The sequence below is a fragment of the Triticum aestivum genome, chromosome 2D (assembly GCF_018294505.1).
Source record: "Triticum aestivum cultivar Chinese Spring chromosome 2D, IWGSC CS RefSeq v2.1, whole genome shotgun sequence".
In the NCBI taxonomy this organism is placed as follows: Eukaryota; Viridiplantae; Streptophyta; class Magnoliopsida; order Poales; family Poaceae; genus Triticum; species Triticum aestivum.
Window position 1 is genome coordinate 179366362 of NC_057799.1, and position 18906 is coordinate 179385267.

General features: G+C 49.7%; 1 protein-coding gene across 2 annotated transcripts; it reads left to right on the plus strand.

Moving 5' to 3' along the window:
* Positions 1–5250: 5250 nt before the first annotated feature.
* On the plus strand, positions 5251–7392 carry LOC123049134 (cyclin-D6-1). 2 transcript variants are annotated; one of them, XM_044472123.1, is made up of 6 exons: positions 5251–5613; positions 5695–5787; positions 5872–5973; positions 6078–6285; positions 6388–6518; positions 6830–7392. In XM_044472123.1, exons 1-6 carry the CDS (start codon positions 5428–5430, stop codon positions 7049–7051), a joined length of 942 nt encoding a protein of 313 aa, XP_044328058.1. In that variant the 5' UTR covers positions 5251–5427; the 3' UTR covers positions 7052–7392. The 2 variants fall into 2 exon arrangements, with proteins under 2 accessions (XP_044328058.1, XP_044328059.1); XM_044472124.1 differs by having other exon boundaries at positions 6388–6509.
* The last annotated feature ends 11514 nt before the right edge of the window (positions 7393–18906 follow it).

The following is an 18906-nucleotide window of genomic DNA, read 5'->3' on the forward strand; positions in this document are numbered from 1 at the left end:
TTTAGGTTCCCGAAACTGATCTGATGACCAGGGGCGTAGCTGTCGATTTGTTCGAGGTGACCAATCGAGTTGGCATGCAGAACGAAACCGCCGAACACAAAAATCTGGCTGGGGAGGAAAGTTTCCCCCGGAAACAGCATCGTTGTTGATGATAGAACGAGCCATCGAACCTTCTGTCGACGGCACAGTGGAACTCTCAATGAAAGCACCAATGTCGGTGTCAAAACCTGTCGATCTCGGGTAGGGGGTCCCGAACTATGCGTCTGAGGATCGAAGTTAACAGGAGACAAAGGGGACACGATGTTTGCCCAGGTTCGGGCCCTCTTAATGGAGGTAATACCCTACTTCCTGCTTGATTGACTTGGATGAGTATAGGGGTTACAAGAGTTGATCTACCTCAAGATCGTAATGGCTAAACCCTAGATGCCTAGCCTGTACGATGATGATAGCCTCTACGGACTAAACCCTCCGGTTTATATAGACACCGGAGGGGCCTAGGGTTGTACAGAGTCGGTTCACAGATAAAGGAAATTATACATCCGACCATTAAGTTTGCCATCGACGCATAAGAGAGTCCCACCCGGACACGGGGGAAGGTCTTCTACCTTGTATCTTCACGGCCCATCAGTCCGGCCCATATCAAATAGCCCGGACACCCAAGAACCCCTTAGTCCAGGACTCCCTCAGGCGGCCGGGCCGGCGGCCGGCATTACTGCTCATTAATGTCGGTGCCTCGGGACGGGGCGCGACGATGGGACGGGGTGGAAGGCGAGGCGGTCGTCGACGGGACGGGGCGTCGGGTGGTGGCAGACAACGCACTTTGACTGGACGACGCGGTTGGATGCCACACATCACGCTGGGTACGTGAGGGTGACGTGTCAAAGCACGTTATGCCGTCAGCTGGCAGACGGCAAATCCTCCCGTTAGCCACCTAACGTGGCTAACGTCTCTTTTTTGCCGTCCAAACTCTTAGCCGTCCGCCACCGACGGCAAAGGGCCTTTGCCGTCCGCTTTGAAGAAGCGGACGACAAAGAACCTGTTTACCGTCACTCTCTTTGCCGGGCACGTTTGCCGTCGGTGGCAGAAGGCAAAGAGCTTTGTCGTCCGCTTTTGGTGCCTTTGTCGTCTGCCATGGCGGACGGCAAATAAGCTGATTCCTATAGTGCTTCTCGACCGACTTCCACCTCTATAAATACTCAAAAATCCCAAAAACCCTAGGGGAGTCGACGAAACACTTTTCGCCGCAAGTTCCAAAACCACGAGATCCAATCTAGAGGCCTTTTCCAGCACTCTGCCGGAGGGGGCAATGATCACGGAGGGGTTCTTCATCATCCTTGTTGCCCCTCCGATGATGCGTGAGTAGTTTACCATAGATCTACGGGTTCGTAGCTAGTAGCTAGATGGCTTCTTCTCTCTTTTGGATCTTCAATAGAATGTTCTCCTCGATGTTCTTGGAGATCTATTTGATGTAACTCCTTTTTGCGGTGTGTTTGTTAGGATCCGATGAATTGTGAGTTTATGATCAGTTCTATCGATGAATATTATTTGAGTCTTTGCTGAACTATTTTATACATGATTGTTATAGCCTCATATTTCTTCTCCGAAATTTTGGTTTGGTTTGGCTAACTAGATTGATTTTTCTTGTCATGGGAAGAGGTGCTTTGTGATGGGTTCGATTTGGCGGTGCTCAATCTGAGTGACAGAAAGAGACATGGGACGCATGTATCGTTGCTATTAAGGATAAAAAGATGGGATATATTCCTACATGAATAGATCTTGTCTACATCATGGCATCATTCTTATTGCATTACTCCATTTTTCCATGAACTTAATACACTAGATGCATGCTGGATAGCGGTCGATGTGTGGAGTAATAGTAGTAGATGTAGGCAAGAGTTGGTCTACTAATCTTGGACGTGATGCCTATATGCATGATCATTGCCTTGGATATCATCATGATTATTCGCTTTTCTATCAATTGCCCAACAGTAATTTGTTTACCCACCGTATGCTATTTTCTCGAGAGAAGCCTCTGGTGAAAACTACAGCCCCCGGGTCTATTTTCTATCATATTAAATCTAAACATACCTTGCTGCACTTTTTCTTTATTTTTTTTATTTTGTGTTTTAGTTAGATATATTTATCAAATCTCATACAATTTAATCTATCTCAATACCGAGGAGGGATGACAACCCCTCTTACGCGTTGGGTTGCAAGTTTTTTGTTGTTGTGTACAGGTGTTGTTTACATAGTGTTGCTTGGTTCTCCTACTGGATTGATAACCTTGGTTTCATAACTGGGGGAAATACTTACCTTTGTTGTGATGCATCATCCTCTCCTCTTCGGGGAAATACCAACGCAGATACAAGCAATCACGCACCCTGATGACTTGTGGGCCCTTCGTGGATCCGTCTGACTTAATTCCAGTGCTATAATTCCCACATGTTGCAAAATCCCCAGAGAGCCACCCGGAACAATTTTCTGCCGCTTCAAGCTTTTGTTCTTCCGTGATCCCCTCTGGAGGCCTTCTCTAGTACTCTATGGAGGGGGAATCGATCAGAGAGGGCTTCTATATGAACCTTACTGCACCTCCGATTATCTGTGAGTAGTATACCATAGACCTACGGGTCCATAGTGATTAGCTAGATGGTTTCTCTCTCTTTGATCTTCAATACGATGTTCTCCTCGGAGTTCTATCCGATGTAATCTTATTTTGCGGTGTGTTTGCTGGGATCCGATGAACTGTGGGTTTATGATTGGATAATTCATTGGAAGTAATTGAGTCTTTTCTGAACTTTATTATGTATAACTGTTATAGCTATGTAATGCTTTTCGGTCTATGGGTTTTCTTTGGCCAAGTTGATTCATTGATCTTCAATGGAAGTGGTGCATAGTAGTAGGTTCAATGTTGCGGTGTCCTCATCCAGTGACCGCAAGGGTAGCGTGACACGTATTGTATAAGGGGAAAACGGCAGGGTTTAATCATATTGCTTGGTTTTATTGTCTACATTATGTCATCTTGCTTAAAGCATTACTCCGTTTGTCATGAACTTAATACCATAGATGCATGCTGGATAGCGGTCGATTGGTGGAGTAATAGTAGTAGATGCAGGTAGGAGTCGGTCTACTTGTCACGGACGTAATGCCTATATACATGATCATGCCATGAATAACGCCATGACTATGCGCTTTTTTATCAATTGCCCAACAGTAATTTGTGTACTCACCGTATGTTATTTTTATGAGAGAGATGCCTTGAGTGAAAACTATGCCCCCCGGATATATTTTAATCATATTACAAAAACCAAAAATACCTTGCTACAACTTTATTACTTTTATTTTACTTTGCATATTTGCTATCTACTATTATCAAATTTAATCCTTGCAATTAACGAGCACAAGGGGATTGACAATCCTCTTGCCCGCGTTGGGTACAAGTATTTGCTCTTCTGTGTGTAGGTACTGCTAAAGGTTGTTTGCGTGAGTCTCCTATTGGTTCGATAACCTTGGTTCTCTACTGAGGGAAATACTGTCCGCTACTATATTGCTCCACCATTTCTCTTCAAGGAAAATCCCAACCAGCTCACAAGTAGCAGGCAACCTAGTGGATAGTTGGTCCCCAACTCGTGCTCACTCTAACTGATGGCCTGTCCCCCATTCCTGATCCTGACTGGGTCCATAGCATACATGGGCCTAGGCCTGCCTAGGCTCTTAGCCGGGCCTTATGTCATTGTGGGCCTACGTGGTGGGGAATTGCCTTGTCATTAGCACTCGAGTCTGTCAGGGTATCGATACATAAATCAACCAAACCCTCAAAAGAACTAGATTCCGATAGGATCCGTAGTGGAACATATGTTCCGAGTGATCTTCGGACTCGAGACGCTGCTAGTTTACTTGTGAAGAGACCCTGATGGACTCTAGAAGGCAAACACACGTGGAAATGGTTAATTCAAACAAGTTACGAAAAAAAAGAACCAGTGATACTCGATCATCTTTTGGGAGAGGCTGACTTGCGGCTCAACCGTGGGCGTATCATATAATTCGAGTGATGATGTTGGCGCCTGGTCTGACTCTCTCGAGGAGATGCGAGTCAGTATCCTCGAGGAACGTCGTTCATTCATCTTCATCAGATCCGAACTTGCGAATTTCAGGACTTGGTTCCGTATTGAAGCCCTAACCCATGCAACAAAGGATACCAAAATTTCCCCTCGTTTAGGGCGTACCCGAGTAATCTAGCAATCTTCAGGAGATGGATTAACAGCACCTAGATTACAAAACTTATCTGTGCCGAGTGTCAGGTCACTTGATTATTTTTGTGAATTGGCACGAAACATTTGACCCGGAGTTGTCATAATAGGGTTCATATTTTACCCGACTAAGGGGAAATACGATTAGTGATGTGAATGACATCATGACGAATCTTTTGTGTGTTGCCAAATTCATTTAGTCGCGTAAATAGTGGGATTTGACTGGACAACGAAGAACGCAATCTCCTCGGCACTCGCGCATTGCAGACTTTGACAGATGGGTACGTTGGCGCGTGCTGGAAAATTGCTATGACGATGCCTGGGTTATCGCGTGGTTACTGCGCTGCCGCCCGTTATGGCTCCTAGATTCCGGCACGTGGATGGATGGATCTTGACTACAAACAACTGGATTAAGTTGACGATTGAGCTCTGTGCCCTTTCAAAGGCGAGGCGAGGGGGAGAGAGAAAGGACTCTTCCCGCAAATCTCGCCGCCTCCCTCTGAAACCGCCATCGTGAGCAGTTGCTGCATTCGCGTGATCTCCTTCTTTTAAGATTGAAATGCTAAGAATTAGCATCATCTCGCAATAGAGATTTGCCCTAGAATTTTTTAGGGGGAAATGCGCCATAGTTGCAAGGACCTCACCCGCAAAAAAAAAATCACCCGCAAAAAAGAAAAGTTACAAGGATCTCTACTTATGTCCACCAAAAATGTGGTGATTAGTGTTGTACAATGCCGTCAACATTTTTAGGAAGAATTACTATACCACGTTTCTTCACATGGATGAGAGCTGTCAAAAGACAAAACGCATGGGGCCGCCACGGAGTAACTCGTCGGGTCTCACAGGGTCACGCACAAGCACGGCGATCATTTCGCATCCATGACAGGTGGGTCGCCACCAGAAACTTTTTCCTCGATCTCTCTTTCCTCCATGCCCTCCCCCTTCCTCCTGTCTCGGGCCTCGCCGTCTCCACGATCTTTACAAAAAGAACCCCAAATCCACACCTTTCGTGCCATTGTCCCCGGACCCCGACGGTTCCCTTATTAAAGGCCATCTTCCCAACCAGACACAGCTAGTACTAGCACACTGCGTAGCAGGCAGCAATGGTGGCTTCCTCTCCCCCATAAAGCCACAGCCTGCGCTTCTTGGCGTGTTCTTGCCCCTTCCTCGTACGGACGCCATGGACATGCCGGGGAAGGACGAGTACGTCTACGGCTACGAGTACGAGTTCGACCTGGAGAACCCCTTCACGAGCCCCGCCGACGAGCCGATCGCCAGCCTCCTCGACGCCGAGGCCCACCACGCGCCCTCCGTGTCCGCCGCCGCCTCCGCCGTCCGCCGCGACGCCGCCCGATTCATCTCCAAGGTAGTCTTCCTTCATGGGGTTCTTTCTCGCGAGCGGTTCGTCCCCTTCCCTTTCTGATCCGATCAGCCTCGGTTGGCCCAGGTGCGGTACGACGGGGAGCTCGCCGTGCACCCGCGGGTGGCCTACCTCGCGCTGAACTACGTGGATCGCTTCCTCTCCAAGGGCCAATTGCCGGTAAGAAGGCGAAAGATGGTGTCTTTCTTTCAAGAATCCACAATATTTCGGTCTGATCTGACAGCCCGTGGTTCTGCCCCGCAGTTCGAGCGCAAGCCATGGGCGCCGCGGCTGCTCGCCATCAGCTGCCTCTCCATCGCCGCCAAGATGCAGCGCGTCGACGCAATCTCCATGGACTACATCCAAGTACGATGATTATTGCCCTTTTCCTTTTGGGTTGCTCTGTCGCGAGTTCATATGGGGATTAGTTGTCAATCAAGTGTCTGTTGGCGTGCGTACGTGGGTTGCAGAGGGACGAGGAGTTCATGTTCGACGCGGTGACCATCCAGCGCATGGAGCGGGTGGTGCTGGGTGCTCTGGAGTGGCGCGCGCGCTCCGTCACGCCGCTCGCCTTCCTCGGCTTCTTCCTCTCGGCGTGCTTCCCTCCGCCGCGGCACCTGGCCCTGCTGGACGCCGTCAAGGAGCGCGCCGTCGACCTCCTCCTCCGCGCCCAGCCCGGTACGTGCGCGCGCTCCCCCGGCATGGCAATGCCAAGCAAACCCGAACGCTTTGCCCTCAGATTCATCGCCCGCTCAACCGCTGACCTCTTCCCTTCCGCAGAGGTGAAGATGGCGGAGTTCTCGCCGTCCGTGGTGGCCGCGTCGGCGCTGCTGGCCGCCGCCGGGGAGATCGCCGTCGCCCACCTCCCCGCCTTCCAAGCCGCCGTGGCCGCTTGCCCCTTTGTAAATAGCGTGAGCATGATCTTATAAAACCGCACATTTTTGTTCTCCACTGCCAACTAAACCCCCCCTTAATTCTCCACTACTAAATCGAATCGCCCAAGTAACCACCGCCTGTCATGTCATGCCGCGCCAAACACACTCCAGATCCTTTGGGAGAGGAGACCATGGCCACCCCAACTGTTCGCCTTTTCGTAGTTATTTTCCTCGTGAAACGCGCCCGAGCGCAGCGATTGACCCGCACTGCCGATAAGCCTTGTTGTTTTCTCGCCGGAGTTGATAATTTCGTGCGCTCTTCTCACAATGATTAACCCTCTGTCCAGGAGAAGCTACGGGAGTGCGGCGAGGTGATGGCAGCGGTCTGCGGCGTGGTCGGCGTCAGCCTCGGACCAGCGGCGAGCGCCGAGACGCCGGTGACGGTCCTCGGGCACGGCCACTACCGCAGCGCCAGCTCGGAGAGCGACCGGACCGTCGGATCGGCGGCCAACGTCGCCGATGCCAAGAAGCGATGCATGGGCCCACCTTCCCAGTCCCAGTGGGGGTAGGCGGCGTGCGGTGCGGCAGGACCCCATGGGGCGCGACAGCTGGAAGAGCCGGGAATTTACTCTTGCCCTGTTGTTCTTTTTTACCTTTTCCGATTTCTTTTCCATTTTAATCTTCTCGACTCGAGGTGAAGTAAGCAGCGATGCAGATTCCAGAGAACCGGTGGTGGTAGCTGTCATTTACTAATTGCTTTTTTTTTTGTTTCCCTTGGCTTTTCTTGTGTTCCCTGGAGTGATTTTTGCGGCAGTCGTAGTAGTAGCAGATGCTAGGCTGGTATTTTCCCGTAAAAAAAAAAGATGCTAGGTTGGTGGATGAATATATTGGGATGTGGAGTAGTGGTAAACTACAATGTTTCGGTGCTGCAAAATAAGACCAAAACCATGTGCTCATTACTGATCTTTTCTTTCTTCTCGCTTCTGTTTTGAAAAGTCTTCATGCGGTACGTGAGATTTTGTATGTTGAAGTTGCCAGTGTTCTGGAAACATCTGAGGTTGAAATTCATCTCCGTGTACCGGTAGAAAACCCTAGCAGTACGCTAGGGTACTGGGCTCTGTAGATACGTATGAGTAGATGGAAAGAAAGAAAATAAGCAAGGGTGGTCAACGCAGAAACGGGCAAATGCCACGTGGCGGGACGGAGACGGGCAGCAGCTGCCATGCTTTACCTTTACGGGCAGACCCTCCGCTAGATGGGCTCCACGTGGCCACAGGGCCGCTGTCCCTCCTAGCTCTCCCGCCTCGTGCATGCAACGTGCATGGCGCTGTAGACGTCCATGCGTACGTACTATTACTCCTACTACCACTACGAAGAGTGCATGGTGCTACTCGTGACACTGCGTATACGCGTATCTGTTTTTCGAAAGCCGCCGTATACGCGTGCGTATCTGTCCAACGCTGTGGACGCAAACGGCTCTCATGACATCAGGCACGAGCATGGCCACCATGCCTGTAGGAACAGCAGTCAGCTTTGGGAAAGCAGGCTTACATGTGGGCCCAGGTGCTCGGTTTCCGCACGGAAGGTAATTGCCGGGTCCACGGTAAATCGATTTCACGCACGCCAGCCAGCTGCCGCAAGCTTTGCTTTCCAGGGCGGAAAAGAGACGGGCGACACATCGATCGTCACCGCATGTGCTCAATGTTGTTGCGACGCTGGTAAATTCAATCAGTCAAAAATGTAAAATGTTCCGACGGTTGCTCCAACATGTTTCTCACAGGTGACGACGCGACAAGTTTTAACTCCATGGCCCGATGGCCGGGTCAGTCAAATGGGTTGGGGCGCAATGTGCCGACGATGTGAGTGTACGGTACGTAGCCTTTTCCACCGGGAATTCCGTGGCGATTTTCGTCGACGTGCGCTCCTACTCGAGTGCCATCTATTGCTCGTGCCGCCGGCATGTTCTGCACTTGTGCTCCAGTCACTGTGCAATAAATTGACGGCCCGTATGCCCGTGGCCATGCGTGGATACGTTCAAATCATTGCGTGTTGGAGGTGGACTGGCGTTTGCGCTGGCCAGTATAGAAGCTGTCGACATCTTCTTCTTCTTTGTTGTACTGGTTCGCTAAACTGGCACATGACAATCCAAGATTTGTCACGTTCGTGAAGAATTTTGAGCTAACATGCAGTCTCCACATCTAACTTGGGAGATACACAATCCAATAATCTAGATGCTCTTATATTTCTTTACGGAAGGAGTACTTCAGTTAGTTAATCACACGAAAAGGTGACTCCCAAACGACAAGGGCTTCTTGCCTCCCGTTGGCGCCGCCACCGGCCCATAAGGCGATCTAGCGAAGGTTGATGTCCTGGTGTGCTCGTCCTGTGGGGGCTTAGCACGACGATTTTATGATGTCTACTATAACAAGGTTTGCTAGGCAGCAGTGAGGAAAGAGCGAAAAATATGAGTGTTTCACTACTAGAAAAAGGGCTATAGATGGGATTGATACTAATGGCGCACCAGACAAGCGGTGCGCCATTAGTATATATACTAATGGCGCACCACCTTCTGATACGTCATTAGAGTTGAAACTACTAATGGCGCACCTGGCGCTGGGTGCGCCATTAGTATCAAATTTTTTTAACTAGTGCGCCTGTCCAAACATACTAATGGCGCATCCAGACACAGTGCGCCATTACTAGTTGTAACTAGTAATGGCGCACCTGGCCCAGGGTGCGCCATTAGTATCAAAAAAAGTTTTTTTTAACTAGTGCGCCTGTCCAAACATACTAATGGCGCATCCGGACACAGTGCGCCATTACTAGTTACAACTAGTAATGGCGCACCTGGCCCAGGGTGCGCCATTAGTATTTAAAAAATTTTTTAACTAGTGCGCCTGTCCAAACATACTAATGGCGCATCCAGACACAGTGCGCCATTACTAGTTGTAACTAGTAATGGCGCACCTGGCCCTGGGTGCGCCATTAGTATCAAAATTTTTTAACTAGTGCGCCTGTCCAAACATACTAATGGCGCACCACCAGAAGGTGCGCCATTAGTAACCTGGATTACTAATGGCGCATTTAGAGTTGGTGCGCCATTAGTAAGTGGGCAGCAACAAGATATTTTGGACAGCCTCTCCTACCCACACTCACTTTCTCCCCACTTCATTCTCTCCACCTCCTCCTTGTCTCGGGTGCCTCCTCTTTTTCACCTCATTTCCACCATAGATTCATTCAATTTAAGTGGTTAAATTACCTTGTTTTGATAGGTAAGTAAGGGGGGAAGCTATATTTATGTTGTTCTCCCCTACAACAATGTGCACATGCACTTTTTATGGCCTAGCTAGATCTATGTATGTTCGTGGTGTTGCATATGTTTGTGGTGTTGCATATGTGTTTGTGTTTGGAGGTGTACCGGTATTTGAAATGCGATAGTTGCCAATATTTTGCCGGAATGTTGATTCATTTCCGTTTCGGCGAGAATTTTGGCATTAAGCATTCTTTTTGGTCCTATTTTTAGGGAAAGTCATGCCAAATTTTTTCTTGGTTCTAAAATATCGTTTTGCTCTACCCCGCAGGCGACCATGGTCCGCATGATGACCGAAGGCATCGTGAATAGGTTTTTGAGGTCCGCGAAGGCCGAGATGCTTCAAAAGAACGAGACGGAGATAAGATGTCCGTGTCGAAGATGCAAGCTGAAGAGCCTTATTGCGGACCCGGAATCCTGGCAGGTGCGGGACCACCTGCTCTTGCGTGGTTTCATGGATGGCTATCGGTGGCAAGGTGATGAAGATGACTACGAAGTCGTCCATGGGGGCCGGGCAAGAAATGAGGAAGGGCAGCAAGACAACCACCGCGGCTCGGGCGGGCGAGAAGACGAAGAATCCCCAGGAGATGATCACGACGGTGATGCTGTACACAGTCATCATGTAGAAGATGCAGGACATGATGATGAGGAAGATGCCGGAGCAGACGACGGGCATGATCATGAAGATGATGATGCCGGCGGAGCAGACGACGCTGGACCATCGATGGGCTGGGTGCAGGACCCTCATATTCAAGAGCTGCTTCTCAAGCAGACGGATAACGCAAGAGCTGCCGCCCGAGAGAAAGCCAAGATGGATCAACTTGAGTTAGACGCGGTTACTCCATTGTATGAAGGATGCAGGCCCGAGGATACCCGCCTGAAAGTAACGCTCATGGCTCTGGAGATGAAGGTAAAACACAAAATGACCGACGCATGCTTCGACGAGAACATGTCATTCTGGCACGAACGTCTTCCCAAGGGGAACAAGTGCCCGACCAGTTTGGAGGAGGCGAAGAAAATCGTGTGTCCTCTGGATTTACCGCACGTGAAATACCATGTGTGCATGAACAATTGCATCATTTATCGGGACGAGCACGCGGAGTCTACCATATGTCCGGTGTGCGGCGTCACTCGATACAAGAAGAGGAAGAAAGCTCCTCGAAAAGTGGTGTGGTACTTTCCGATCACTCCTCGTCTGCAGCGGTATTTCGCGGACCCTAAGGTAGCAAAGCTCCTGCGTTGGCACGCGGATAGGGAGGAGAAGAAGCGAGAAGATGACGCAAATGATCCGGAGATAGATAAAAAAGACAAGATGCTGAGTCACCCTAAGGATGCGAGCCAGTGGCAAGCGTTGAACTTCGAAGACCTAGAATTTGGGAACGATCCAAGGAACATCGTGCTGGGCGCGAGCACCGATGGAGTCAATCCGTTTGGCAGCCAGAGAAGCACACATAGCACCTGGCCTGTGTTTGTGTGGATGTACAACCTTCCCCCCTGGTTGTGCATGAAGAGGAAGTACATTCACATGAGTATGCTAATTGAAGGACCGAAACAACCAGGGAACGACATCAATCTGTATCTGGGGCTGCTGAAAGAGGAGCTTGACACGCTGTGGAAAACGCCAGCCAATACGTGGGACGCCGCAGAGAAAGAATATTTCCCTATGAGAGCCGCGCTGCTCACGACGGTGCACGACTATCTCGGTTACGGATATGTCGCGGGGCAGGTGGTCCACGGATTTTCTGGATGCGTCAGGTGCATGGATGACACAACGTATCGCCAGCTAGATAGAGATCCCGGGTCTTCGAAAACCGTGTTCATGGGACATCGAAGGTGGCTTCGCGACGATGACCCGTGGAGAAAACGCAAGGATCTATTCGATGGTGAAACCGAACCCCGAGGACGCCCGCGTACGAGGAGCGGCGAGGAAATAGACGAGCTGTTGAAAAATTGGAAAGACTGCCCACTGCCGGGAAAGAAGCAAAAGGCGCCAGAGCCGGGAAAGAAGCGAAAGGCGCCAGAGCCGCTGCTGAAGGTATGGAAAACGAGGTCTGTTTTCTGGGACTTGCCGTACTGGAAGATCCACCGTGTGCCTCACAGCCTTGATGTCATGCATATCACGAAGAACGTGTGCGAGAGTCTGCTTGGTACCCTGCTCAACATGCCAGAGAGGACCAAAGATGGGCCGAAAGCAAGGGCAGACTTGAAATCAATGGGCATCAGGCAGGAGCTTCACGCTATATATGATGATGATGATGATGATGATGAGGCGAAGCAGGACACGGAAAGTCGTCGCAAAGGCAAAAAGGCCAAGAAGACCGGAAATGACTACCCTCCCGCGTGCTTCACTCTAAGTCAGGAGGAGATCGAGCAGTTTTTCACCTGCCTCGTAGGAGTAAAACTTCCTTACGGTTACGCGGGGAAGATAAGCAGATACCTAGACCTAGCGAAGCTGAAGTTCAGCGGGATGAAGTCTCACGACTGTCACGTGCTGATGACGCAGATACTTCCAGTTGCAATCCGTGGGATCATGGACGCGCACGTCCGTGAAACGCTATTTGGCCTATGCAACTTTTTCGACGTCATCTCTCGGAAGTCTGTTGGCGTGAGGCAACTCAGAAGGCTACAGGAAGAGATCGTGGTGATACTATGCGAGCTTGAGATGTACTTCCCGCCCGCATTCTTCGACGTTATGGTGCATCTGCTGGTCCATATCGTGGACGATATCATCCAACTCGGGCCGACGTTCCTGCACAGCATGATGCCGTTCGAAAGGATGAATGGTGTCATCAAAGGATACGTTCGCAACATGTCACGTCCAGAGGGAAGCATAGCCAGGGGCTTTCTGACCGAAGAGTGCATCTCCTACTGCACGAATTATCTAGGCATCGAGAACCCCGTTGGTCTGCCCGTCAACAGGCACCTCGGCAGGCTCGCTGGATGGGGTCACCGTGAGGGTCGCCGCGAAATGCATGTCGACTTCGAGGGTCGACTCGCCGACTTTGAAAGAGCAAACCTAGTCGCGCTACAACACATAGACGTGGTCGATCCTTGGGTGGTAGAGCACAAAACCTTTATTAAGAAGACGTACAATGACCGAGGCCAACAGAGGACGGACGGAGATATACTCAAAGAGCACAACTCATGTTTCACGCGTTGGTTCAAGCAGAAGCTTCTGTCGTACCCTTTACATGAGGATTCTTCCGCGGAAGAACAACTCATATTCGCCTTGTCACAGGGCGCCGAGCACAACCTGATGACCTATGAGGCGTACGATATCAACGGCTACACATTCTACACCGAGGCCAAGGACATGAAGAGCGATGGTTATCAGAACTCCGGGGTAACGATGGAATCCTACACCGGTAACGACAAGGACAGATACTACGGAAGGATCGAGGAGATCTGGGAGCTGAGCTACGCTGGAGAGAAGGTCCCGATGTTCCGTGTCAGATGGGCCAAGAGCGTCCTAAAAGAAGACCGGTATTTCACCACCATGGTTATACCCGAAGCCAAATCCAAGACCGCAGGCGCAAACGTCACCGCGAAAAATGAGCCATGGGTACTGGCTTCCCAAGTGGACCAATGCTTCTTCATTACCGACCCGTCAAAGCCCAGTCGTGTTGTCGTGAGGAGAGGCAAAAGGAAGATCATCGGAATGGATGGAGTAGCCAATGAGCAAGACTTCGACAAGTACGGCGACCCGAGAATCGAACATGACGACGATGATGAAGTAGCAGCATACACCACAAGAAGAAGCAGGACCACCCTACCTAAAGGACGTCCGTTCCACAGAAGAACTCCATTTGCGAAAAAGAAGGGCAAGAAGATTGTGAACAGATAGCTAGCTAAGATCGATTGTATTTAAATCGTAGCCTTCATTTCTCGATTGTATTTCATGGGCACTTTTTGAACTATCATGAATATTTTTAAATTTCATGGACACTCGATCTCGATCCCCCTCCATCTCGATCGCTAGCTATCCCACCTCGCCAGATCCGGTCCCCCTCGCCGCCGAGCACCCCCCGGTCCACCGGCCCCCCGCACCCCGCGCACCCTCCCCCGCTCCACCGGCATTACTGTTTGATGATATTTTTAAAAAAATTATTACTGTCTTATAAAAAAATATTACTGTTATGATTTAAACAAGTTTGAACATATTTAAACACAAATAAATATCAAACAGCATTTTAAATGCATAAAAAAAATTGTGGAGCCTGGGAATCGAACCCAGGACCTCCTGGTGTGAGAACTGGCTGCTGACCAGTCGAGCTAGTAGAGGGAACTTGGTGTGGATCAGGTAAGGTGGAAGATAACCTGTTGGCTCGAGCAGAAATCAAAAAAAAATACTAATGGCGCACCAGGGTGAGGTGCGCCATTAGTATGGATGTACCTGTTGGAAGATAACCTATCCCCTCTCTCTCCCTCGCCTCGCCCTCGATCCCCTTCCCCTCTCCTCTCCCGACGCCGCTGCCCCGCCGCCTCGACGCCGCCCCCGTCGTCCTCGTCTCCGCCCCGACGCCCCGACGCCGCTGCCCCTTCCCCTCTCCTCTCCCGACGCCGCTGCCCGACCTCCTCCTCGCCCCTCGACGTCGCCCTCGATCCCCTTCCCCTCTCCTCTCCCGCCGCCGCCGCCCCGTCGTCCTCGTCCTCGCCCTCCTCCTCGTCCGCGCCACCGCCACGCCGCTCCGACCTCCTCCTTGTCCCCTCCGGCCTCCTCCGCCTCCTCAGTACTGCCCCCACCTCTCCCTCCCCCTCCGGCCTCCTCCTTCCCCTTTGTAAATTTTAGGCATCAATAAAGCGCGGATAAATCATCAGCCAACGTCCATTTTCAGTGCTAGGCTAACTGACTGCGGTTGGGAGTTGGAACATCAAGGTTTGAAGTTCTGGAGAGAGCAGATCAATATAGGCTAGAAAATCCCTAAAAAAGATAAGAGATTAGAAACAAACAGAGTGGACACGTTCTTCAGTAATCTGCACTCAAAGCGCAACCAGAAAAAAAGTGGCACATTCATCGTTTGTAGTATCTGATTAGGAAACAAACACGAGTTTTGAAGCAGTCAAACCATTGCCTAGCAGACTGCAGTTGTGAACTGGAACAACAAGCTTAAAATGTGGAGAAAAAAGATCAACGGAAATTATACACAAACCATATCATTGGCATCTACACTCGACATTTTCCTCGAAAAATCATATGAATCATTTCTCCAATTGTTCAGAAAATCAATACAACCGAAATCTAAAGTCGACTGCACTTTCGAGGAGACAGTACCCAATTAACACCAATGGTGTTCTAAAATAACAGATTTAGTTACATAGCTACAGCTATAATTCAGTTACGTCAAAGTTGAAGTTCTAGAAAGAGCAGAGCAATAGAGATGTTTCTAAAAAATCTATAATCTAGTCAGAAGTACCCAAATAACATCCGTGGAATACTCAGACGGTAACACGTTTAGTTACAATACTACTCCAGTAGTAATCTACACACAAAAAGCAACTATGGAACAAAACAACACAGCCAGGGTAGTCAGGTTAGCTTCAAAAATGTTACGGCACTTATTCTGGCAGTCACAGGAGCTGACGGAGTAGTCCAAACAACAGTAGCAAAAAAATTAGGTATAAAAACAGTAGCAAATAAAAAAGAGTAGCAAATATAGCTAGGGAAATTTTGTTTAGGTATAAAAACAGTAGCAAATAAAAAAAGCAGTAGCAAATTAAAAAAACAGTAGCAAAAAATTAGGTATAAAAACAGTAGCAAATATAGCTAGGGCAATTTTGTTTAGGTATAAAAAACAGTAGCTACAATTTGTAAAAAGCATGAGCAACTGATCTGATTCATCTCATCCTCTCTCGATCTGCAGGATACAAGTGGAACAAGGCAGGGGCGTAGGTGCTTGCTACTCAGGCACGGCGGCAGAGCCAAGCACACCCTCCTCTCCCAAGGTACCAACCCCTCTTCCTCTCCCCCTGTATATACTGCTGTCCAGTACATTTTTTTGCTCAATTTGCTGCTGTCCAGTACATCTTGTTAAAATTGCTGCTGACCAGTACATCTTTGCAATATATGGTGATGTGTACCATTCTTGATAGGATGTATCAATTGTAGTAGATGGTCAAGAAGATGTATAGAAAAGAAAAATGATGGTTAGGGTGGTGGCCTAGTTGTATAGGATGGTTAGGGTGGTGGCCTAGTTCTTTGGGCTGTCTTTGGCTGTACTTAGAATAATCCGCAGTTCAAAAAAATACCATGTCAAGTGTTCTTTCTCTGAGATGTTATTAAATAGACATTGAGAAAAAAATGGAACTAAGTTACCTGGAATGATCATATTGGCCAACTATCTTGAAGTAGAGTATTCATATTGGCGAGCTAGCAAGTATATATGATTGGTTCCCTCTTTGCTTTACTTGGTTCAAATTTCAAACTCTGCGTCTTTTTAGTGACAAATCCCAATACGAAAGGCGGAGCGTGCATGCATATTCAGCTCATTACACTTATTCATTGTGGTTGGGGAGTTTTCAAGTGTATATGATGTGTTTACTCTTAGCAGAAATCATTGATAGTTTTATTAATACATCACTTTAACATTGGTATCGGAGAGAAAATACAACTAGGCCACCACCCAACAGTGAGAAATCTGCAATTCTCAGAAAGTAATGGTGGAGATTTTTATTCTTCTAGCCAGCGTATGTTTTGTCCAAAATGTTGAATGATACTGCTTGGAGATGCATATATTGTTTCACCTCTTCACATGCCAATGTATTTTCCATGTTGTGATGGAGGCCTTTTTTGCCTTGTCCACCCGAGAGGCCCTTGAGTTTGCCGGAATGTCGATTAACTTCCGTTCCGGCAAATTCGGGTACTCCATATGTCCTATTTTCAGCAAAGGTCATGCTGAAATTTTCCGTGAATTTTAGCATGACTTTGCTAAAAATAGGACATATGGGGTACTTGTGACTAATGCATGGGCCGGGGTATCTTAGTAGGTAATTAAGTAGGATCAAGTGCCCCGGCGTACTTGTGACTAATGCATGGCTTTTAGGGTGCCTCGGTGTCGATAAAAACCGAAATGATGAAAGCTTAGGCTTTTAGGGTGCCTCGGCGTCGAAAAACCCTCAATGATAAAAGCTTAGCTTTTAGGATGCCTCGGTGTCGACAAACCCTAAATGATGAGACCATGATCTTGTTCCTTGACAATAACCAACTTTTTGACCAAACTTTGTTCCTATTTAGAGAGAAACATGGCCAACAACGATGAGGCCGGGGGTTCGAGCGTCAAGCCATTCTGGAAGCTGTCCCAGGAGATGGAGGAACAACCTCACTTGTATGAGGACGCCGCCTTCCCCACCGATCCTGAGACCACTGATGGTACCGCCGAGGATGACCCCACTGATGCCACCACTGATGGTGCCGCCGAGGATGCCACCACTGATGATGGCGGCGCACGCACAGATGGCAGCCAACCGAAGAGGCAACGGAAGGACCGGCGCCCGACCGTGCTCCGCACCCTCAAGGAGGAAGTTACTGAAGTGGACTCCGACGGGAATCCAACGGCGCCCGAACGAATAGTCAAGGGGTACTCGCTTCAGCTCGGGTGCATTCTCCGGAGCACCGTCTCGATCAACACCGAGAACCTGAGGCATCCTGACCGAGGGAATTTGCGCAACCTCCTCTTCACGAAGCTGCACGAACGATACAAGTTCCCCGCTGAATTTGAAAACACAAGCCTCAAAGGGAATAAAGTGAACAATGCTGCCCTCACGAAGATGAGCAAGGCCCTGTCTACTTGGAAAAGCAATGTGAAGAGAATGATCGAGAAAGGTGAGAGTTATGAGAAGATCAAGGAGAAAAATCCTTCGATCACCGAAGATGACTACAACGACTTCAAGATCAATTGCTCGAGCACCGCAAACTCCGAATCAAGTAAGTGGGGGAAAGAAATGCGGGAGCTGAACTTAGGGGAACACACACTCGGTCCCGGCGGTTACAGAGTGGCGGAGCCTATATGGGACAAGGAGGAGGCGGACCGTGCCGAGCAAGGCCTACCGCCCCTCTTCGATAAATACGGTGACAAGCAGACCAGGAACTTTGTCAGGGCCCGGTACAAGAAGGACCCGAAAACAAAGGAGCTTACCACGGATCCGAAGACCAGGGCGCTTGAGCTTGTTCTGGTAAGGAATACACCCCCTCGTAATTAGCTCCATATGGTTGCATTCTAATTAATGAAGCCAAATTTCTAAATGGTTCACATTCCTTCCGCAGGCGACTGAAAGCAGTAGCGCGGGGTCGACTAAGAGCAACCCTTGGGACACCACTCTAAATAGGGCGTTGAATGTAATGAAGAACAAGGATAAGCTCAGTAAGCCGACGTCAGCTGGTCGTGTGGCCGGCAAAGGCTTGTCGACAAAATGGTCGTCATACTATGACACTGCTGGGCGAAAGGAGAAAAAGACCAGCTCGGAAAGCCAGGCGCGCGAGGTTCAAGAACTCAGGGCACAGGTGGCGCGGATTCCGGAGATTGTCCAAGAGCAAGTGCAACAACAACTCGGAGCGACGATCACCGCCATTGTGCCTACCTTGATCCAGGGGATTAGTGCGTGGATTGCGGGCGGCCAACAGGGGCCGCCCCCGATTCCTAGCTTCACGGCCAGCAACTCGCAGAACGCGATGGCGGGGCCATTGGTGTCTCCGGCGGAGGCGGCATTGGTGTCTCCGACGCCGGCACGGGAGCTTAATGCACCCGGGTGTACGCCGGCCGGCACCTCTGCAGCAAGCGGCCCCTCCGTCAACTGCACGCCCGCCGTTGGCGGTGCCTCGACATTAGCCGAGCTCGACGCCATCATCACGGTAACTAATTAAGCCTCTCTCGGCCGAGGACTTCATCTCCTTGCCTTTGACTGGGCATCCCTAACGCCCTACATGTTTTCGCAGGGCGCCGCCGACGTTCCGTGCACTCTCCTGCACTTCGTGAACAACGAGTTGGTCGATGTCGCCAAGGGCAAAATCGTTCAACCGGGCAACCCCTTGTTCCACGGTACCCAGATGCCACCCAACTTGTTTAGGGTTCAACTGGTTCGGGTGCTGCCAGGCTGCGACGAGGTGTTACCTCCGATTCG